Source organism: Anabrus simplex, chromosome 7 (assembly GCF_040414725.1).
Source record: "Anabrus simplex isolate iqAnaSimp1 chromosome 7, ASM4041472v1, whole genome shotgun sequence".
In the NCBI taxonomy this organism is placed as follows: Eukaryota; Metazoa; Arthropoda; class Insecta; order Orthoptera; family Tettigoniidae; genus Anabrus; species Anabrus simplex.
This window is the reverse complement of record NC_090271.1, coordinates 180,014,192-180,038,957: the sequence shown is the minus strand read 5'-3', so window position 1 is coordinate 180,038,957 and position 24,766 is coordinate 180,014,192. Positions and strand designations below refer to the sequence as shown.

Genomic DNA, 24,766 nt, shown 5'->3' with positions numbered 1-24,766 from the left:
TTGTCCTTTTTTAGAATGTTTATAATTTCTAATGCACTTTCATATTCCTCATCGACTGTTTTCGGTGCTTCGTCAACGCCGTCCCCAACAACAACATTCCGAACACACTGCTCACAAATCCAGTCAACATTTTCATTAGTTTTTACGTCTCTAGGGCAATTTCCGCACTTATAATGCCACCATCGATCACATGAATCACACAACATTCCATTTTTCACTAATTTTCAACATTTTCCGCACTTTTCGTCACATTTTACGGTTAATTTACTCGGAGAATAAAACACAACGTCGTCATTACCGGGCGCCATTTTGAAAAAAAAAGTTCATTGTCTCAACACCAATGACTTTTGATCACTTTTGTTTTAACAAATCTGGAAAGCAGTTGCTTTAACAGGTTCGTCATTACTTCTAGTAGCTTATGAATGAATGTGAGGGGAAGCACTTTGAAGTGTACAACTGAGATTCTCAAATAAAGGAATGATAGCATACAGGAAGGCACAGTATGACTTATTTAAACCTGATGAAAGAACCATAAAAACATTTTTTTCATGATTTTGAATGATGTTCTTATTCTTTAGCACAGGAGTGCCACAAATCCTTTGGGAGTGACCAATTCTGACGACTCAGTAGCTTTCTTCATTTCATGGTCTTTGGAATTACCAGGCTCGGCTTTTGGGATTGTAAATGATGTCAAACTAGTAGTTGATGCACACTGACTATTAACAAGCACCTCATCTTTAAAGAAACCCAAGTAGTGGATCCCATTGCTCGAACGGTCTCTGCAAACACCTTCCTAACGATAGCCATCTTGTGCAAATATGTTTCAGTATCTTCTTCGTTTCCTTGTTGAGAAGCTCTTGGAGTTTCTTAAGGCATTCCTTCCTCTTACAACTCTTTTCTAAATAATGGAAGATGTCGACTAATAGTTCATCAACTTTAACAGGCAAACTGCTTGCACCATTCTCAGCAGCCGAGTTAATCAAATGGCAGGAGCAACCCAGTACGAAGACAGATGACTGTGCTTCCCTTAAAACAGCAGCAACTCCATTCTTCTTTCCAATCATGACTGGAACAGAATGCTACACAATTTTGAATTGGTATTTTGTAACACTAACTGTCAAATTACCAAATTACCAGCATTAAATCTCGTTGAATCAACGACCAATGCTGGGACAGACTGAGCTAACTATCTATTCCTGCTTTGCCACAAAACAGGTGACGGCAATAGGGTAAAGCTTAGCATTACTATTATTGCTCCCATGCGTAGCTAAAGAAAATGGTTCATGTTGCATGTAACCACTGAGTTCACTTCTTGAATCCATAGCGATTTCTTTGAAAATGTGTGTGGTTTCGTACGACCAGTCATATTTTTTTTTTTTGCAATTTCTGAACCTGGAAACATTTACCTAAACAGAGGACCGGAATGATCAGTAGCAGCTAACGAGATATTATGTTCAATTAAAAAGGAAGTGAACCAAGCATTCCGCTCCGGAAGAGGTAAAAATGAATTAATTTTCTGATACCCAACCTTAAATTTTGAATTGGAGACGTGTTTAACAGTCCGACTCGTTGGCTGAATGGTCAGCGTACTGCTATTCGATTCATAGGGTCCCGGATTCGACACCCAGCCGGGTTGGAGATTTTAATAGCTTTGGATTAATTCTTCTGGCTCGGGGACTGGGTGTTTGTGTCTGTCCCAACACTCTCCTCTTCATACTCAGACAACACACCACACTACCAACCACCACAGAAACACGCAATAGTGATCACATCCCTCCATATAGGGTTGGCGTCAGGAAGGGTATCCGGTCATAAAACAGGGCCAAATCCACTGTGCAAGGCAGTTCACACCCGCAACCCCACAGGTGTGGGAAAAACGGTAGAAGATGATGTGTTTAACAGATTTAATGTGATTTACTAATTCTGTTCCTTCTCCGTGAATAACGTTTATATCACACGAACGCATAACAGAATGCGAATGTTTCGCCTTTCCGTGATCGTATAAAACATGGAAATTCAGCTGATATGTCTCCCTAAAAGATTGATAATACCATTTCTTAGTTGATCTCATTATGAACACCACTAAAAATATGCAATCACTTACAAATTCATCACACAATTCCACGAGTTTCAGAAATTTATTATTATATTTATTTGCTTTACGTCGCACTAACACAGATAGGTCTTATGGTGACTATGTGATAGGAAAGGGCTAGGAGAGGGAAGGAAGCGGCTGTAACCTTAATAAAAGTATAGCCCCAGCATTTGCCTGATGTGAAAAGGGGAAACCACGGAAAACCATCCTTAGGGCTGCCGACAGTGAGGTTCGAACCCACTATCTCCCGAATGCAAGCTCACAGGTGCGCAAACCTAACCACATGGCCACTTGCTCGGTAAGTTTCAGAACTACCGCCAATGTTACTCACACCGACACACAAACAAAGCCTTTCCGCTGCTATGAAGCACGAAGCAGTTACTAAAGTTGTTATATATAAATTCACAGCCTGCTACTTTTCAATGATTTCTTTTCTTCAAAATAACAGCCTGCTATTTGTTTGGGAAAATCTCAGTGAATGGAGTAGCAGATGAGGGCGAACAGGTGACAAAAGCACGGTGACAATCGATAATGTGATTATCGATACATTTTCCAGTTGAATTTCAAACACTGCATCTCACATTATCAGCTACTATCGAAAGTCAAACACATCTGATTTGACTGCAGAAATAGAAAACAACCGCGGATATTCAAAATCCGTACAATAACACTGTTCATCCGTACAACCGTAAACCATACTCAAAATCCATACATTTTATTGAAAAACCGGAATACTTGGCAGGTATGATTTGGAAACACTATTTTGTACTTCTAGTTTAACATTACCATCACCAGAGAGGGAGTTGGGAAGTAACTGAGTAAAAGTAATTGAATTACATCTTGAAGAAGGAAAGGAAGATCTTGAGAAAAATTCTGGGCCCAGAGAAAAAAGAAGGGTATAGACTCAAATCACGCAAAGCTACGGAAAGACCTCCAACCTTGCCGCAGACGTCAGGAAACGAAAACTGAAATTCTATGGACACGTTCACAGACTATCGTCTTCAAGGCTAACCCACAAGATTTTGACATATACTGAAAAACTGAAGAACGTACCATGGATACAAGATATTAAAAATGATATGGAAAAGGCCTAGATAGAACCATCAGAAATACTGGACAGAAACATTTACAATCACAAAATAAATAGATGGGTAGTAAAGCCAGAGAATGAAGTCCCTAAAAGATTGGGGACTAAGTGGTCAGAAGAAAGAAAACAGGCACACAGTGAAAGAATGAAAGCAATCTGGTCTGTTAGAAAGGCGAATCATAAATGTAATGCGTGATCAAACAGGGTCCATACGCAAATAATAATAATAATAATAATAATAATAATAATAATAATAATAATAATAATAATAATAATAATAATAATAATAATAATAATTACTTTTTTAGTAATTTTCACTTGTAATCATTACTTTCCACAAAATGTAATTTTTAATCATAATTTACTTTTTTAAATAAAATTCTAATAGGTAGTTACATTTTGGTAATCGTTACATTCTAGTAAATCAATGTACATCGATTGTGCTGAGAGCCTGGCAACTTAAGAGCCTCAGCACTCACAAGGCATCATGCCAAGTGCATAATGTCCAGGATACGAAGCGCACTTGTTCATTTAATAAGAAGTTATTATATTAATAAAACCAACTTTCCAATTTTATATTTAGGATAAAACCATTTAATTACAAGTAGGACATGTTTCACTCAATCTTAGTGCATCATCAGCTATAGATAACATAATCCATGGTGGGTCAGGGCCATGATCCTGGTATATATAACGAAAAACGTCTAATGTACATTGATAAAATACAAATTTTAACAATTTAAAAATAATCAATATTATAGCCTATTATGTCTATAAAACAAATATTGATCATTAAAATTGCTTAAAATGTAAGTGGAATGAATGACATGAAATGTTACTATAGTATGTAGTGATTAAATGTTCGTATAAATCAATGACCATAATAATCTTCGCTCAATTGCATTAAACTGTTTATGATTAAAAACAGTTATTCACATAAGGGTGAGCTCTTGTAATGAACTATGATGTTGTTTTTCAAAATAAACATGATGAGGAATGCTAAAATCACATATATTGGTTGAAAAACGAATTGCACTGATGATAAAACGTTGTCTGGATCGGCGTAAATAAATAACCTTACGGGACTTTGAGCGAAACATGTCCTACTTGTAATTAAATGGTTTTATCCTAATTATAAAGGACTATTGTGTATTGGAAAGGTGTTTTTTTAAAATAGAATAACTTCTTATTCTGAAATCCAATACGGTTTTATAATGAGATTTATAACTTGTAATGTTACTGCCAACCAGGCAAACTCGAAGAATAGATTTCTTAATCTCAAGGTGAAGGTCAATAAAATATATAGGGACATTTCTAAAAGAATGTTTAAAGAATAATCTAATACCAAAATTCTTAAGAAGCTCACAAAGGAGAAACATTTTTTTCTTCCAGTTTGCTGAATACTCAAAAGAAAATAAATGATATTTGGTTGAAAAACGAAATCAAATTACATTATAAGAAAAAGTCATTTTTGAATGTACAGCTCTATAATGCACATTTAGAGATTTCTTCGAGCATGCCTCCATTAGAATGGGACTCCTATTCTAAATTCGTTAAATGAGAACGTGTCAGCTGCAATGAGCAATAAGCAATTAGTTTTGGAGAAAAAACTAAAATTTCTGAAGGATTCAAAAACAAAGTCCATCAACTCTCACAGAATGAATAATTCACATACGCCCCAGTTAAACAACACTCCCTCCACTGTGAATCTATCTGATACCACATTCACTAGCAGCGAAATGGACCTCTTGAATAAAGGCATGAAATTTAACTGGCCCAACCGCAATAGGTCTGATGACCTCATTACCAGTATTGCCGAGGCTGAATCTAGTATTTTAAAACTCCCTATCGAACATCGAAATGACGTGAAATACGAAGTAAAGAAGAACCACCCCTCTTTAGTTAAAGAATTGAAATCCAAGTCAATATCAAACCTTAACAAACAGATAACCGAAATCAAGAGTAAAATAAAAAATAACAATATCATAGTCACAAAAGCGGACAAAGGTCCCACAACAGTACTAATGAATAAAGAAGAATACATTAGCAAAACCGAAGATTTCTTTTCCGCTGAAACTTATAATATAGTGGAAAAAGACCCCACATTAAAACTCCAACGAGATCTTAAGAACCTGTTAAAAAAGTCTTCTTTTCTTTTACAAGAGTACAAACAGAAACTTACCATAATGAACCCTAAGTTACCCACAGCCAGAGCTCTACCAAAAATAGAAAAACAAGGGATACCAATGCGCCCCATTATAAATTGTAGAAATAGTCCCACATATAACGTTTCAAAAGATTTGCATCGTTTCCTATACAAGCATTATAAATTCAATAATAAAGCCTACATAAAGAATTCTGTCGACTTCTGCAACAAATTATCCACATTCAAGCTACCAGATAATCATGTTACGGTATCATATGATATCACTGACATGTATTCGAACATACCCGTAAATAACACAATTAACATAGTAAAATCTAACCTTATGAAACATAACAATCTAAGCAGATATAAAATAGACAATTTTATTAATTTACTGAAATTCGTACTTAACAATAACTATTTCACATTCAATAATAAAATATATCATCAAAAAGGATTAGCATGGGCGACCCAATTTCCGGCATTCTTGCCAACATCTTTATGGATGATATGGAAACCAAATGAATAATTAATAAAATTAATGGCATAAATCTCTGGCTAATATTTGTGGACGATACTTTCGCGATCATAGATAAACAACTGAATAATAGTGACAACGTACTCAGGCTCCTTAACCACAGTATTCCGTTTACTAAAGAGGACGAGGTCAACAACTCCTTAAACCTTTTAGACTTAACTTTGACTAGAGATAAAGATAAGTTCATTTACCAAATTTATAGGAAACCATCTGCCGCTCCTATAAAAATAAAAAACGAATCCTTGCACCCCCACTCCCATAAGCAGGCTACATTTTACAGCTTGATTCACAGGGCCATGAACATTCCTCTTTGTAATGCTAATTGAGAAAAAGAACTATGTTTCATCAAAGAATTAGCCATGATGAATGGTTTTAAACCTGATATGATCACCAGAATCATAGGTAAAATTAGATCAAAGAGTCCAACTACATTGGTTCCCGAAAAAACCAAAAAACCAAATTTCGCTATTTTTACTTTCACCAACCCAGCTATTCACAATGTCACTAAACCATTAAAATAGCACAATATTAACACTGCATACCGGACCCGCAACACCAACCGTAATATTTTTTTCAATTCTAACTCCGTTAATACAATTTACGACAGATTCTCAAACTTGGGAATATATAGACTCAGATGCACACAGTGCAATTTTTCTTATATAGGGCAAACTTTTTTTTTTTGCTACTTGTTTTACGTCGCACCGACACAGATAGGTCTTACGGTGACGATGGACAGGAAAGGGCTAGGAGTGGGAAGGAAGCGGCCGTGGCCTTAATTAAGGTACAGCCCCAGCATCTGCCTGGTGTGAAAATGGGAAACCACGGAAAACCATTTTCAGGGCCGCCGACAGTGGGGTTCGAACCCACTATCTCCCGAATACTGGATACTGGCCGCACTTAAGCGACTGCAGCTATCGAGCTCGGTATATAGGGCAAACTGGCCGTAGCTTTAGAATAAGGTATTTAGAACATTATAATGCTTGAAACACAAAAAGCATTCCACCATGAGTATTCATATGAGGGACACAGGGCATAATTTCAGTACTATCGATCAAGATATGCAAATACTCAAATACGTAAATAAAAGCAGTCTAATGACCGGGTATAAAAATGCTTACATTTCCTTGGACCAGTACTTTAATAAAAGTAGTTATTTAAATGACGTCTCTTACATTAATAGCCCCATAATTGAGCAAATCCCGAATCTAATTGCTAACTTTGGAATCAATGCTAAAAATTTCATGAAGATTTTCCATTATAAACATGCTTTCAATCCTCCTGTAGTAACAACAGCAACAGTAGCCACACCCACAACGCCTCCTAGCACTGCATCCCCTCCATTGGCCGACAAGTCGCATAACGTCCCGCATCCCTTCCCCTTCCCGCTATCTTCCCCATCTCTACGATCGCATTCGTACAACACACGTAGCAGCAAGTCAGTGACCATCAAACCTTGCTAAACAACCAAGGGACTAATCTCCCCTCAATTAACACATGGGTAAGCGCTTTCTGTTATAATTTCCTTACAGTAGTACAGCCTGTAATTTCCAGCAACTGACACACATACTATTCTTCCTTTTTCTTCTTTTTTACAGGATACACCCGATTTATATTATTTCACCTACGAGATCAGTAGTTCTCCATTTGAAGCCCAATATTAACACACTACTACACAAAATATAATAATGTTTGAAACACATTGCGAAGAAGTCCCATAAGGTTATTTACGCCAATCCCGACGACGTTTTATCATCAGTGCAATTCGTTTTTCAACCAATATATGTGATTTTAGCATTCCACATCATGTTTATTTTAAAAAAGAACATCATAGTTCATTACAAGAGCTCACCCTTATGTGAATAACTGTTTTTAATCATAAACAGTCTAATGCAATTGAGCAAAGATTATTATGGTCATTGATTTATACGAACATTTGATCACTACATAATACAGTAACATTTCACGTCATTCATTCCACTTACATTTTAAGCAATTTTAATGATCAATATTTGTTTTAATAGACATAATATAATCTTATTGATTATTTTTAAATTGTAAAAATTCGTATTTTATCAGTGTATATTAAACCTTTTTTTTTGTTATATATACCAGGATCAGGGCCCTGACCCACCATGGATTATGTTATCTATAGCTGATGATGCTCACTAAGATTGAGCGAACATGTCCTACTTGTAATTAAATGGTTTTATCCTAAATATAAAGGACTATTGTGTATTGGAAAGGTGGTTTTATTAATATAATAACTTCTTATTCTGAAATCCAATACGGTTTTATAATGAGATTTATAACTTGCCTTGTTCATTTACTCGCAGACTGTTCTCATTATTGGTTGAGATTTAAATAATCATGTACTACATGGTCGAGAATGGAACCAGAATAAACATGTGAGGCCAGACGGGTTGAGGAATTTCCATTCCTCTATTGAATGAGTATTTTGAGTTAATCTTCAAACTAATGAAAATTCTAATGTGATATGCAAATTTTGCTTGGAAGCAATTTTTTAATTTTTTTTTTTTTACAAGTTGCTTTACGTCGCACTGACACAGATAGGCCTTATGGCGATGATGGGATAGGAAGGGGGTAGGAGGTGGAAGGAAGCGGCCGTGGCCTTTATTAAGGTACAGCCGCACCATTTGCCTGGTGTGAAAATGGAAAACCACGGAAAACCATCTCTCATTTAGTGATAATATCCATTTAATGTTTCTATGCTCAAATGAACACATAATAATGCAAATTTGCAAATATTGGTATTATACCATCCCCATGTGAACAGAAATGTGAATGATTTCCGAAAGACTCTCATTCTGTTACGTAACTGTAATACTGTAAATGTAATTTTACTGATTACTTGTTGCAAAAGTAATCATAAATTGTAATTAAGTAAAATATTTCTCATGTAACTGATTCAGTCCAATAATTTTATTCTGTACTCTTCCCATCACTAACCGAGACAACACCTCCAAGAAAGCTGAAGTTTTTCAACATCCAATTCTTTCTCCCTCAAGTGTGAAGTTACACCGAGTGGACTTTTAGATATTAATAGATTAATCCCTCTACACCTGATACCATTCCTATGATGTATTTTGTTAAATAATGGTATAATCAGCAGTTTCTTCCAATCATATGGTAGTTTATTCTCCTTTCATAGCCGGTGCATACCATGTATTCCTGCTGTTTTTATCATATCTGCTGACAATCCACCTCCTTCTGGTTATTATTAATTGTAAGGAACATGACAGGTATTTATAATGTAATAAAGAAAAATATTTACTGAATGTACAGGTAATATACACATTTAGCTTCGAGTAGGCTAAAGTTTAATGTCCAGCAACTTGATCCATTCTTCTGTTCTTGGCGTGGCATTCACCAGTTCTTTCTGGCTCCCTTCAAAATGCCTCCTGGAATATTCCTCAATAACATATGCCACAGTCTGTTGTGAAAATCCAATCACACAGTGACTGGGAGGTCTGTTATCCCTCATTTGTACAATGGTACCTTTGTTCGGGCATGACCACACCTCAAACGGTTCGATCGCAACCAAGTCCCTCTGGGGTAACTCAAGCCCTGGTAGATATGTGGCATTATCAAGCAGAAGGTGGTTGAAACTGCCTTCCGTGCATTATCGATCTTAAATCTCTGGTGATGGTTAATAGTCCACAATGGATTCCTTGAACTGAGGTGAAAGGCTGGTGCACTTAGCTGTTGCAGGAACTTCACGTTATGACATCAAGTGAAGGAATAGGGTTAGGACACACGGTGAGCACTGACTCTCTCAATATGACCACTCTGGTGCCACACTGGTATGCAGTATTCGACAGCAGAATATACCAGTGCTCCTGTTGAATTTCCTCCTTTCATCAGTTTCACAGCACTTCCTGTTCTGTCCACGCAATAGGTCTCTCTTACTTCCTCCGGTTCATCAAAGTCATGGATTTCACGCTCTTCTTCCTCCCCATTCAGCAACTTGTCAATGTAAGCCTTTATCTCCCTTCTGCATTCCTAACAATGGTCCAATCTACTATTTCAATCACTTTAATAACCTCTCTGTCTGATCTACTCTTCAATACTATATACCAGGGCCTCTCAGGGTGCACGCACTGTGCACGGTGCAAAAGATGACTTTGCTTGGTTGACCGGAGTGCAGACCCTCACTCCTCGATTTGGAGAAATAGTGCTGTCTCTCTTTATTCCTACGGCTCTCTCCCTCTTCCTCGCTTGTTCCGTAGTGCTCCAAATCCGAGCCGAGTTGAGCCAAGCTTAGCCGAGTAGCCTAAAGACGAAGTGTTGGTCTGAGCCGAGCCGAGTGGGACCGATGCACCGTGCACAGGAACTCTGCGCCTCAGTCTGCACGCATAAGATTTTGGGCGTTCGAGAGGCCTTGCTATGTACTATCATTTTTTGCTTCCGTTACAATCCTCCTGTAGGTAAATGTCTTCCAATTCTTGAACTTTTCTTTCCTCAAAATATTCTCTTTACTGTTTCCTATCTCTATATTCATGTTCAAGGTTTGCTGCATTTTTTTTTTTTTTTAAACATCTGCAGAATGATTCCTTGGATAAAATTTTGTTCTCAAACAGCTTTGTTTTATTTTGATCGTTAATAGTCTATTTCAGTCATTCATTCCAACTACTTTCTTTCTCCTTTGAACTTTCACCTGTTTTACCACAAACTTCTATCACAAAGTAAACTAAGGCCATTTTTGTTTTATGACTATTGGATTATTATACCACATATTTTGTAACAAAAATTAGTACTTGTCAAAGAATACTTTCTTTCTTTTACAATCTGTTTTAAGTCATATGACACAGATAGGTCTTATGGTGACGATGGGATGGGAAAAGCCTAGGAGCAGGAATGAAGTGGCCATGTTACACCCCACCATTTGCCTGGTGTGAAAATGGGAAACCACAGAGAACCATCTTCAGGGCTGCTGACAGTGGGGTTCAAACTCACCATCTCCCGGATGCAAGCTCACAGCTACGCACCCCGAACTCCACGGCCAACTCGCCTGGTCAAAGAAGGAAATGAGCACAGAAAAGTAAAAACGAAGGTCTGGCTCTACTTGAACCCAACACACCCACATGAACATCAGGGAGCTGACCATTAAACTAGAAGTGATACAGATACCCACACCCAAACTGCCAACATGAATGTAGGCTGTTAAATAGAAAAGGTAATTTTTTTCATTAAATAAGGGTCAAAATGGACAAACCTTCACACAGATATCTGTTTATTTCTTATGTAGGTTAATCTCCCAAAGTTGGAACGCAATTGGTACTCCATAGCCGAGGTCTCCCCATGTATGTGTCTTTAATAAGCCAGTAAATTTGACGTTCATCTGACTTTACTTACGTTCCTCCACAGAATTCTACAGATGTTTTTAAACCAGCTGGACCGAAGGGATCTGCTTCTAAATCTTCAACAGGCACTCCTATGGAGATGATGCGTACAGGATCTGGATAGACCTCGTCAAACACTGCACGCAAGCCTTGAATGGCCTTTGCAACTGCCAATTTAGATTCCTTGGCATACACAGGTGCTTTACGGTCAATTAGCTTATTGGATTCATTTTCAGTAGCTTTTACTTGATCAACGGACATAGCTCCCTGTAGGAAAAGAAAATTACAATATATCACTGATAAAATATTTACAATAATTAGCATAACAAATATGAAATGTATAATGGATAGCCTGACAACACAGGAAATGGATAGGCAAATAGCCATAAAAAATGAAATTCCATACAGATATAAAAATGATCTTTAATGAGGTTTGACCTATGAGACCTTCCATTCATTCCTCTGACATTCACCTGAAATAATGAAGGACTGGATTTGAGTAATGAGGTAACTGGGCACCCTGGAGCTTTATTATGTAAGAAGGCCATGTAATACCGGACAGTTTTTGTTGCCCTCTTGTCGAGTCAGTTAAAGGCAAGGAATCAAAACAAACTCTTGCTGCAATTAGTAGAGGACTAACCTCATTGGTACAACCACTGGACATCTCCATTAACAAAACTTTCAAGGACCACTTGATGTATCAATTAACACTACTAACAAGGGACCTATTGCTTTAATGCCGAATGGATGGCCTCTGGATCTCGTAGTTTAATTGCTGGTGGAAATATAAATTCTCTCTTGTGATAAATTCTGTTAAGTTGAACACTGAGTGGGCTAATGATCAGTAATGAAAAGTTCCCAGAATAATGGCATAAGTGATGTCTTAAAACAGCTCTGAAGATGATCTCATGTGGCAGGGAAGATGAAGGCGAGGACAGCAACGATGATGACAATGAAATACTGGGCTAAACATGGGACCATTGTCTTAACAGGATGAAAAAACACCTGCAGAGTTTTCAAGAATAATTCCACAGCCACAGAGATGTTTAAAAAAATTGAAATTCATATTTGTGACTTTATTATGCAAATATAACAATTTTTATTTTTACCTGATGTTTACTCAAAATGTTCATTATTCCTTTTCTTCCACTAGACACATTAATTACGCCGATCACAGCTGGCTCGCAGCAGTTACCATGGGATCACTCTGCTCTTGGTTGAGTAGGACATGCAATTCAAATACATTTTTTCTGCTCTTTATTAAATATTCTAATTCTATAATTTTTAGTTTATATTAAAGGAGTGCAAGTGAAACATTCAAACTCAATACCCAAGCAATAATAAACTGCAGAAAGTGGATAGAAGAATTCTCCGGACAATTATTAACAAAAAAAACATCAGGTTGATGGCCAGTGGAGACTTTTACCCAAATCAGTAATTTACAAGGAAAGTGAATCAATTACACGATGAGAAAATGGAGGATTGCATTTTTTGGACATGCATACTGTTTGCCAAATTTTACACTCCTAAAACAGCCTTTTGAATTCTTTTGGAATAGTAAAACAAAAAAACACTTGGTTTAAAGAAATACAAATGGATTTGGATGAATTGAAAATCAAAGCAAATCAAAAATAGAAAAGAGAAGAAGAATCTAAAAAAAACAAATATACAGAACTATCACTTAAAACATCAAAATGTAAGCAGTATGTTACATCAGCAGAAGAAAGGGTTCAAGATCGTCTAGAATGAAGAAGTTTTGGGAAGAGAAGAAATTATCAAGTGTTAAAAAATGAAGTTACTTTTTGACGTACTTGTTTTAAAAAAAAGATTTTATTGTATAAGATTGATTTTGGTGCTCCAATGTGGGCATAAACAGTATAAATAAAGGAGAGTGTGTGTGAGATCAGTTTTCAGCCTGAAGGCTGGTTGGATCCTCAACAGCTCCAACATCAGCTGTCATAGATGTCCAAGGCATCACTGAAGAAGCATATCAAAATATAGAAATTTAACAAAGGAGAAAATTAGAAGAATAGAAAAAAAAATTGGAACTCTTTACGATAGATGGATCGGTCTTAATATAATTTTCTTTGCACGGTCTCTCAATATGTGAGACATTATGTTGCCCGGAATGGCAGCACAGCTGTGCAAGCAAACACGAGGTATCCGATCATTCTGCATTTTAAGTACATTTAGTTTGTATTAAACAATATTGTTAATATTATAAAGAAACAATCATTAAAAATAGTCATAATCCTTTTTTATCTCTATTTTTTTCCAGCAAGCAACTGCATATCGGTTACTCCACTTTACGTCTTAATCGAGAAGCGTTTTCCTTTAGTTTCATATGAACTCATCTTTCTTTTTCTTTACATGTAATGAACTCCATGGTGGTCCGTACAGAAAATAGCATATTATCTGAGCTATGCTTGAATGGCAGCTTCTTAAAGTTATCTTTCTGTCATTGCTAATGGCCTTTTCTAGGCTTCCTCTCTCGGTTGTGGACACGGGACATCATTCTTTCCGACGAGATCTCTTAGGATCGAATCTTTGCAATGTTTATAGACAGAAAATAAAATGAAGCCCACGCAGATTGGAGTGGCATTTTTAAGCTACAGATGGGTTTTTAATCAGTTCAAACTTAGCCTATACTACCATTCTTCCTTTAATTTTGACGGCTAATATTTCAGGTATGGTAATTCTTGTTTTAATATTGGTTCTACGTTTCTCTAGTGGATTTTTTTCGCTTTTATTCAGAGCTGATTGGTACGTATCCTTCTGCTCTGATGCGTGAATGGGCTGTGTGCTTGTTGTCTTTATTGTGATTGAGTTATGTTGATAGCCGAGTCTCAGATTGATTTTAATTGTGTGCACTACATTCTAAAGTGTTACGCCGTCAAAAGAACGCATGCCCCCGTGTCGACGTGAAGTTCCATTTGTGTCGTACGAGGTGCGTAACCTGATGATTTTATGTGTGACTATGGAATCCTCTGTGATCCCACTGTTGAACAGTTTGAACCGTGCACGCTACTTCCGAGATGTATGAGACCTTTGTCGATGACCGTGAGGGTCATAGTATTTGAATTGGATTTCGACCGTTAACTGGAGTTAAGCTCATATTGTTGCCGATACCGGCAATGTCTGGATGGTTAGGTGTGTCTTGACGAGTGAGGGGAGTGAAAAGATCACGTATCGCTCGGCTCAATTTTCATTTTTGATCTTGTTTCTGTACCTTATGTTTGTATGGGGTGCAGTGTTATTTATTTTAGCTTTGTGGCTATCTTGGTCGCTGGCTTGCCCGTGACGCCACCTTGTTTGTTTTCCTTTTATTTAGGCTATGGCGCATGTCTGTGTTTCTCTTTGGGTTTTGACCATTGCTTCTTTGGTCCAGAGATGTTGCCCCTCTGTGCCATGACTATACCTACATTCCTTTGTATTATCTGTTCGGGGCTTTCTCTTCTCCATGATGCGTGGGAGCCTATCTTTGTTGGGTAATTGTTGTGAGATGGCGGAGTTTAAAGATGCGTATGTAAAGGATTATTGTAATCTCGCGGAAGGAATGATCTAATTGTCCCGTGTGGATTATATTTGAATTGGCAGAAAAAGAAACGAGATTACTTTTAAAGCGGTGAGCCCGTCGTAAGTGTAATTTTATCTTGAAGTTGAAAAATGCCATGCTCACGAAATGATGTTACCACAACAACTCAACAAACTCTGCTCATGTATGTATCCTTTGGTTATTTATATTTTTAAAGTGTTTGCTTTATTTCTCTGCCTCATTAATCTTAATTTGAATTTCATTGCTAGTAGTATTAGTCCCATATTTATTTGCATTGGTAATGAGGGTCATTTCCAGCTCAAGGCTGTTTTATTCGGCCTTTCTTAGTCGTGATTCATGCCTCATAATCTCCCGATGTGTGTGTATATGCTGGGGTATTGTTCTCGGTAAGGGAGGGGTTCGGTCCATATCTTAAAGCAATTAAGTTTATTAAAATGGTCAACCTATTCAATACAATATATTCATAAGAATGTTTGAAACTTTTACGTGACACTCAAATTGGGACATGTTTCGCCCCAGTTGTGGGCACATTCAGCTTAACTTTCATCCTCAAAACCAAATGTTATCGGGATCTCGATATTCACATACTGAACCATCTTAATAGCTAAAATAGTATGAGTTAAAAATACAATATTTCAGTCTTATTACTGACAAGTGAACAATTATTTAATGGAGTTCTTGAAGCAGTCTTTAAAACTGATTCATTAAAATATCTGGTATTGGCACCCATTAAAACAGTATGTGGTTAGGTACCCTTCATTTTATAAATTAATGTTCAACAAATAAAGATAGTGTCTTTCATAAAGAATGAACCGATTTCATCAAGCTATATTTTCCCAACAGTCAGTAGTACAAGATTAAACCTAAGACACGTGTGTTTGACTGAGGTTCAATTTTAGTCCTACAGGTGTTCAATATGACCACCACCAGCAGCACAGACCACATCAAGGCGATAGGACAATTTTTCCACAACACGTTGCAGCATATCACAATCGACTGAGTTGATCACATGTGTTATCCGCTCTTGAAGGTCATCCTGTGTAGTGGGTAGTGGTGGAACATAAACTTTGTCCTTGACGTATCCCCACAGGAAGAAGTCGCAAGGAGTGAGGTCTGGGGATCTGGGAAGCCATGCGAGTAGAGCACGATCCGTAGCAGTGTGTCGACCAATCCACAGTTGAGGTACTGTTTCATTCAGAAATGCTTGCACTGGTAAGCTCCAATGGGGCGGGGCTCCATCTTGTTGGAAAATAGAGTCGCATGAGTATGTTTGCAGCAAAGAGAAGAGCCAGGTTCGTTACACTGCGAGATAGCTTTGTCCTGTGACAGTTTTGGTGTTGAAAAAGAAAGGGCCATAAACACTGACAGTACTGACCGCACAGGAAACATTTACCTTGAGAGAATTCTGTTCGTGCTCGACTGTAGCATGTGGGTGTTTGGTTCCCCAAATCTGAACAATGTGACGATTGACACAGCCATTGATATGGAAGGTTGCTTCATCAATAAAAATGAGGCGCGAAAAGGAGTCTTCATCATCATTTTCCATGTTCAGCATCGCAGCACAGAATTCCATCCGTTGTCCCTTGTCAACATACCTCAGTGCCTAAACCAGCTTAAGTCTGTACCGTTTCCTGTGTAGGCACCCTTTCAGGACACGCCATATGCTGGTACTGCTCATCTGAAGCTGGCGGTGACCTTGCGATATGGATTTCTGGGGGCTCCGAGTAAACGACTCTTGGATTCTCCTCACATTTTCTTCTGACCGTACAGTTTGCGGGGGCCTGTATGCGTCATCATTAAATCTTCTACGGAACTCGTGTTGCACCGTGACCACAGACCTGGTCTGTGCAAATGCAACAACACAGAGCCCTTTGTGCTGAGGTGTTGCCACTGTCAGACTCACACAGCAATTGAGTGAACTCACTGCTGTGCAGGTTGAATGGAGTCGAGGGGAGGAAGGCGTGAAGCACTCTACTAATAGAAATGTGAGGCCATGCCCTTTGTAACGATATGCAACTCGTTCCGCTGCGTGGCTTGAGTACGGTGCAATAAGCCTTCGCAATCGGTGCATTCTTTATGAAAGACCCTGTACATTAACACTTGATACAAAATAAACACCACATTAGGACATTATGTACAGTTACAGGATGAAGAGATTTAAGATAAAAGTTATCTGGATGTTAATTAAAACGTTTGTTGTCTAAAGACATGTATCATTAGTATTAAAAGGATATTAGAAAAAAACCTCTTGATTTTTCTAATATCATACTCCTATTTTTTCTTCTAAGTTCAAGTCTTCTTTACAAAAGGCACATTAACACATTGTGAAATCTTAACAACTGTGAGTTATACTGTAGCCTAGCACTTTGCTTATTTAGAAACAATCTATGGTTGTCTGGCGACCTAATTTACTCACTGTAATGGTTTGAAGAATATGAGATAATAAGTAAGTTAGATCAACGATAATTCGCAAGTGCTCAAAGCATGTTATCTGCCTGGTTAATTGGGAGACTCAAAAAACAGCCTTTGAGATGGAAGAATGATATCCACTGAGGAAATAAAGTTGTTAGAATGTCTCCTTGTGTTTTATGTGGCAAGATCATATCACTGCATGTGATTAATTTCATTATTAAACTGTACTGAAATTCAGTATATTAAAATTTACAATTAATTTATTGAAAACCAGCTGTTCAAAATAACTATATGACAATCATTCTATTAAGAATGTTATGGTACATGTTTCACCCGTCATAGCAGACATCATCAGCCATAAATTCTACATTCTAAGTCAGAGCTCTGGGGTGGACGTTTAAAATTGCCCTTAAAAACTAGTTGTTTACAATGATGTATAAGAACATTATGATCACATTTTGGATTGAACTGGTTAATCTTGTCTTGAAGTTTCAATGGGATATCATGTTTTATGTTCCCATCTAATAGAGACAATGTGAAAATAATATTAACATACATAATATTGATACTGGGTTGATAATTGAAGTCAAATAGGAGTCAAAATATTTACAAATGATTGTTCAGTATGTACAAGAAATCAATACGCTTAGCTTAAAACGATTTGTGGATTAGCTAAAATCTTCATAGATTAAAACCTTCTCTTTGTTAAAACAAGAGTCTTATTAGTAATATTCGAAGTGAAAATGCTGGTTGGATAGTAAGTATAGCTAGTGGAGGGGGCTTGATCAAGTCTCATTCATATGACAATTATTCCATCTTCTCTTTAAATATGCAAGTGTGCTGCCTAGGTCGTGAAGCTTGTGAAGTTATCACCTGTGTAAGTCAGAAGAAGAGTTCAACTGGATAATTAGTGCGTTTGACACTGTAAATATAGACATATTGTTAGCTAAGTTACAAAAACTTCACATGGCTCATTCTGCTATTCAGCTCTTGGGCTCATACCTCAAAAACAGACCACAGCGAGTTGTATCAAACATGAAGACTACAGAATGGAGGACTAAGCTATCTGGCGTTCCCCAAAGGTCTATTCTCGGACCTCTTTTATTCCTTATCTACATTTATGACATTTCTTCTCATCTGAACGACTGCAACTATCATCTTTATGCTGACGATCTTCAGATATACTCACACTTTAAGGTCACCGACATTGACAAAGCAATCCACCATATGAACTCGACTTTAAATTCAATTAGCTCGTATGCTAAAGAGAACTGCCTATTAATTAACCCGAAGAAAACGCAAGCAATCATAATAGGACAATCTAGACTTTTAAATATACGCTAAACATCATACAACAGCCTAACCTCATGCGCTGTGGTGAAGCTATACCTTTTCAGAAGTCTGTAAAAAACCTAGGCGTTGTCATGAATGACACATTAAACTGGAATGACCATATAACAAGTGTCTGCAGAAAAGTATATGCATCTCTTCACCCCCTAAAAATGAAACAATCCATTCTTCCACACAGCATGAAAATAAAACTTATTCAAACCCTCATTTTCCCAATAATTTATTACTGTGATGTCGTATTAACCGATGCAACTGCAGAACAAACTATGAAACTTCAAAGGGCAATGAACTCTTGCATACGATTTATGTTTTCTTTGAACTTTTAAGACACATATTTCCCCTTATTATGAGAAGCTATCCTGGCTGAAAATTGATCAACTAAGGAATTTACATACTGCGACACTAATTTTTCGACTTCTGAACGTATCTACACCTGAATACCTATCCTCACATTTTAACTTCCTCTCATCTTTCCATGGACATAATACCAGATCGACTTCTACCCTTATGATACCGGTTAATCATTCATCTGTATACAGCCACTCTTTCCAAGTGTCTGGGGCAAGGCTATGGAACACACTCCCTGTCAGTATACGTAATAGCACTTCAACAGTCTCATTTAAACGGTCTTGTCGTGATTTCCTCTTAAATATGTGACCAGCTTGTATGAATGTTAGTGTGTAAGATTGCAAGCGTGATTTAGAACCATTGCTAGGTGATGTAGATGTAGATAGGCTAGATAATATTAATAATTAAAAATAACAATTATAATCTGTTATAATATTACTCCATAAATTTAGGTAGCTCCTAGGGTCTGCTAATGTTATTTTACCGAAGTATGTGATTATGTACTGTACGTAGTGGTGAAGTGTAAGAGAGGGCCGTGAGCCCTAACTTCGCCACATACAAAGGCATAAAATAAATAATAAATAAATAATTGAATCTGCATGTGACGCGTGTTGAAGTCTGTAAAATAAGACAAAAAAGTGTGAGAGTTGCTAAATTTAGAGTTGTCCACTTGTTAATATAGCGGTATTAATGATAGATTTAAGGTTTAAATTTTGTAAAAAGTTATTGTTTATATTGAGAGATGACAAACAATTGGGAATATGCTCAGTAACCGGGCTATTTGTTTCTACGATATCATTTACATTTTGATTCTTATTGAAGCGCTAGTCTAAAAAGATATAAGTGTTTTCAAATTCAGTCATCAAACTACCCTTATTAATAATCTTCAAGATCTGAAGGTCCTGGTCTATAGTGGTGAAGATATGTCCCGTTCTTTCGTATGAATACTCACAACGGAGTACTTTTTGTGCTTAGGTGCATTGTAATGTTCTATGCATCTCGTTTGAAAGCTGCGTCCAGTTTGCTCCACGTAAGGAAACTTACAGTAGGCGGATTTGAGTCTGTAAATCCCTGAATTTGAGTATCGGTTGTGTGTTGAATTTACTATATGGGAGTTAAAGAATATATTTCTCTTTGTATTCTGGGTTTTAAATGCAATAACAACGCCCAGTTTCTTAATCAGGTTGGTGATCCGATATAGAGCCGGATTTGTGAAGGTTAAAGCAGCAAAACTGATTTTTCCTTTTTGTTCTTTATGGGGTTAAATTAGTTGCAGTTTTGATCTTGATTTTGTTTATAATTTTATTAAACATGTCTGATTTGTAGCCATTAAGTTTAGCCAGTTCCTTAATACAGTGTAGTTCTTTTTTTTGGCTGTTGTTTGAAAGAGGAATTTTGAATGCTCTATGGATCAAGCTGTAAAAGGTCCCTAACTTGTGAGAATGTGGGTGCAAAGTTTTTTTTTTTAAATAGTCAAAAGAGCACAGGTGGGTTTTCTATAGATTTGAAATGTGAATTTATTACTGGCTCTATTTATGGTTACGTCTAGAAAATTCAAAGAGTTGTTGATTTTATCTTCCTTTGTGAAGGCAATGTTGCTACTGAGTCCATTAAGGAATGTTAAAATGTTATCGCTGTTGTTTTGCTGTTTATCAATGATGCCAAAGGTGTCATCCACATATCTCATCCACAGGTGGAGTCCACTGATTTTATTTACTATTTTATTAGCCTCTAGATTATCCATAAAAATATTGGCTACATAGACTGAAACGGGATCACCCTGGCAGCCCCTTTTGATGATAAATTTTGTTATTAAAGGTGAAATATTTATTGTTCAAAACAAAGGTCAATAATTTAATGAGGTCACTTATTTCAAATCCGCTTAAGCTACAGTGTTCGGAAAGGTTTGTTTTATAATATTTATAGTAATCATTTATAGGGATACTCGAGTATGAGATAATGGTAGAATATTCCGTACATTGTAACCATGTTGTTAGGCACTCGAGAATTTACGAGAAGGTATTTTTGTAACGTATTTTTCTAGAAGCCTGGCCAGGCAACTATATAAAGAGGTAGTCTTGATGGTAGAAAGAAGTTCATGTTTAGTAGGAACTTCACCAGTGAACACGCTGTGGTTAGGCTGACATTCAAGTTCAAGAACTTCATATTAAATCCGTATTGAACCATGAACATAATGGGAACAAAATAGTGGCGTCCACCTATTCAATACTACACAATGTTATAAGATGAATTATAACATTTTATTAATAATGAGATTGGTTTTGATGCATGTATGCATCATCTTCAGCCATAAACTTGAAAACAGACAATAACAACTTAAGGTTACATAAACAATGCGTAATAAATGTGTAGGCCTACACTAATCTTATGGATAAACAGTAGAAATTGACATGATTAAAAACATGAGCTGGGAACAATAACTTGTAACACTAGCTTAAAAGTTCTCTTTTACTGAGAATATAGCACAATTTCCTTTGTGAACGAGTAAGGTCTTATACGAAGTGAAAGTCCTCTTGATGAAAGTTCACCGAGTCTTGAAATGTAGGATAAAAATGTTGGACCTTCAGTCAAGAAACATTTTCAAAGCACTGATTGAAATACTGGTCATTAAAATTGTATGTGGTGGTATTTCTTAAAATAACTTACATACTTTAAAATGAAGTAACAAGTTTTAAATCTGGAAAGAACGTAAAAATGTTTCAAGCTCCATTTTCCATGATAAAATGCAGGTCTTCTCTAAGTAAAAATAACCCTTAACAAAGCTATGGCTGGAGTTCATCTACTGTGGATTTATAATTTTATATTTTATGTGAAAATGAGATGGACACTGTAATTTTCCCCAGGGTGCTAGAAGGTGTTCTCTGTTCAAGGTGGGACCTGAAGCAGATAGAGAAAAGGGGAAATTTAGAAAAACTTTTGAAAAAGAATGAGGTCCTCTACTAAAAGTTTTTAGTAAATATGAAACTCCCCTCTCGTGGCGTGTTGATGTATGTAGTTGGGAGTTAGAGAAGACACTGCGAGTCGTATGACACCGAGACCAGTACGTACTAGTGTTGGGATGTAATGGGAGTAGAAGGATAGGTAGGGACAGGGAAAGAAGGAGATGGGAGGAGTTTGAGTTTGAGGCAGGGTGGGAGGGGGGATGAGAGAGGGGAATTAGGTAGGCTGATGTGGTGAAAGAGCACGACGTGAAAACGTAGTATGTATGCTTTGAAAAACTGATTTATTATTGGAAATTTTTCTAAACCTGAAAAATGCGACAAAAAAGTCGAACAATATTTTTGGTTTCTCAGAGATGTCGTTGAAATGTAAACCTGAACAGAAGTATTGATCTAGGTGAATGTAACAACTCTCAGTAATGTCAAGCAAAGGACCTTTATTGAGAACCTGTAGTACTGTGAGATCTTATTCAATGTTAGTAAAATTATGTTGAAAATCCTTCATATGCTGACTTATTGCTGAGAACTTGTATCTGACGGTATTGAGGTGATCTGCGTATCTGATCCTGAAATTTCTTCCTGTTTGTCCTAGATATGAACTGCTGCAGTCATGACAGCATAATCTGTAGACTCCGGAACTATGAAAAACACCATTTTTTTCTTGAGGTAGAGTTGTGTAGAATGTCAATGCTTCTATTATTAGTTCTATAGGAAATCTTAGTGTTATGTTTTTTAAAGACGTTTTTGAAAGTGTGAATTTTATTGGTAAAAGTGAAGGTTGAAAAAATATTAGCTTTGGGTTTACTTCTCAGAAGGGTGGTATTAGGGCGGTGGTTAAACTTGTTAATGATTCTCTCAATAAAGGCATCCTTGAATCCATTGCTTTTAGCTATCGAACGAATTAAATTGACTTCTTTATTTAAATTCTTTTTCGACATAGGCATCCTGAAAGCTCTGTCAACCAGACTAGTATAAATAGCAGTTTTATGAGCATCATCCTGATGGTGATAGCCGTTTGGGTTGGTTTTCTACAGATGTTATATGAAAAAGAGGTAAGTGATCGCGTGATTGTTAAGTCCAAATAATTTAGCTGATTATTATTCTCTGACTCTAAGGTGAATTTTATATCTTGATCTAAACTGTTGAGATTGTCAAGGGTAGACTGTGCATTTGTGGACTGTTCATCAAGAACTACGAACATATCCCACCCTACCTTTAACTCAAACTCCTCCCTTCTTTTCCCGTCCCTACCTATCCTTCTACTCCCTCCCATCACCTTCCCTGATAAACTTCTTCCCCCTCCCCTCCAACACAAGTACGTACTGGTCTTGTTGCCATACGACTCTCGGTGCCTTCTCTAACTCTCGACTATACACGTCAACACATGCCGCCATAGATAAGTCCCATATTAAAAATTCTTAGGACAGGACCTCATTCTTTTTCAAAAGTTTTTCTAAATTTCCCCTTTTCTCTATCTGCTTCAGGTCCCACCTTGAACTGAGAACACCTGGGGCAAATACGGTGTCTGCCTCATTTTCACATAAAATATAAAATTAAAAATCCACAGTAGATCAACTCCAGTCATAGCTTTGTTAAGGGTTATTTTTATTTAGAGAAGACCTGCATTTTACCATGAAAAATGGAGCTTGAAGAATTTTTACTTTCTTTCCAGATTTAAAACTTGTTGCATCATTTTAAAATATGTTATTTTATGAAAGAAGACCACATACAATTTCAATGACCAGTATTTCAATCAGTGCATTTGAGAGTCCTTTGCGTGGTTACAGAGGCTCTATACAGGGCTTAAACTGTGTCTCAAACGAAGCTTTTCTCTGGCTATTCAATTTTGACATGGAACTTCAGTTATAAACTTGAGATGGTAGTTGTATATATTGTATATAATATTGTATTCATCATACGCTAAATAAATAATAATAAATACTGAAGCTCCAACATTTTTATCCTACATTTCAAGACTCTGTGAACTTTCATCAAGAGGACTTTCATTTCATATAAGACCTTACTCATTCAAAAAGGAAATGGTGCTATATTCTCAGAAAAAGAGAACTTTTAAGCTAGTGTTATAAGTTATTGTTGCTGGCTCATGTTCCTAATCATGTCAGTTTCCACCATTTATCCATGAGATTAGTGTAGGCTAGGGATGAGACAAGTGGTTACTTTCCAGTATCATGTTCCTGTGTACCCGTTACACTGTAGTATTAGATTGGAGTATTAGGATATAAAAGTAACTTAATACAACTTGAGGTCAACTTTTGGAAGGAACATTCCTTATACCTGCTGTCTCTTGCAGCCCCTAACCGCACCTTAGTAAGTACTTATAAACAGCAATACTATATCTTCATCTCGCTTGCTTCTCTCCCACTGTCCCTTTCGCTAGCTCATCACTCACATTCTTAACTATTCCTAGAAAAATGTTTGCAATTACACATTTACATTCCGAGAACCAATACTTCAAAACCTTCATGTATAAAAAGTGCCGTGGCTGCAATGCGCATTCGTACATGTCCAAGGATCTGTAGTTGAACAGACATTAGGACCAGACTTTATAAAATATATTGATGAACGAGTGTCATAAACACGTCAGATGCCGCCTGAATGGGTCATGAGAAAATAACCCTACCAGGCAAAAGGAAAGCAGAGTTTAATCCAGTACATTTTATCACATTTTGTCCTTTACAGAAGGTTGTGGATATGTGGTAAACAACAGTGTCCAGTGTCCTCTTTTTTCCTCTGTAGGCCTATATCACTCCTTCTCTTTGGTACTGGTAAAAATTATGCTGGCAGCTTTTGCTGCACTGCCTCACAGGTTGCAGTCGATGACGAAATATCAGGACTCACTGATTCACGTGATGGGACTTGCAATAGCTTTTCAAGATCTGATAATTTAAGT

The 24,766-nt window shown here is 37.0% G+C and overlaps 1 protein-coding gene across 1 annotated transcript in view; it reads right to left on the bottom strand.

The window, feature by feature from the left end:
* The window catches only part of AlaRS (alanine--tRNA ligase, cytoplasmic), a 449,485-nt gene that overhangs the window by 93,125 nt on the left and 331,594 nt on the right, over positions 1-24,766 (bottom strand). Inside the window, exon 14 of the mRNA XM_067150816.2 lies at positions 11,243-11,496. Coding sequence (XP_067006917.2) covers positions 11,243-11,496 — 254 coding nt within the window. The remainder of the gene's footprint in view (positions 1-11,242; positions 11,497-24,766) is intronic.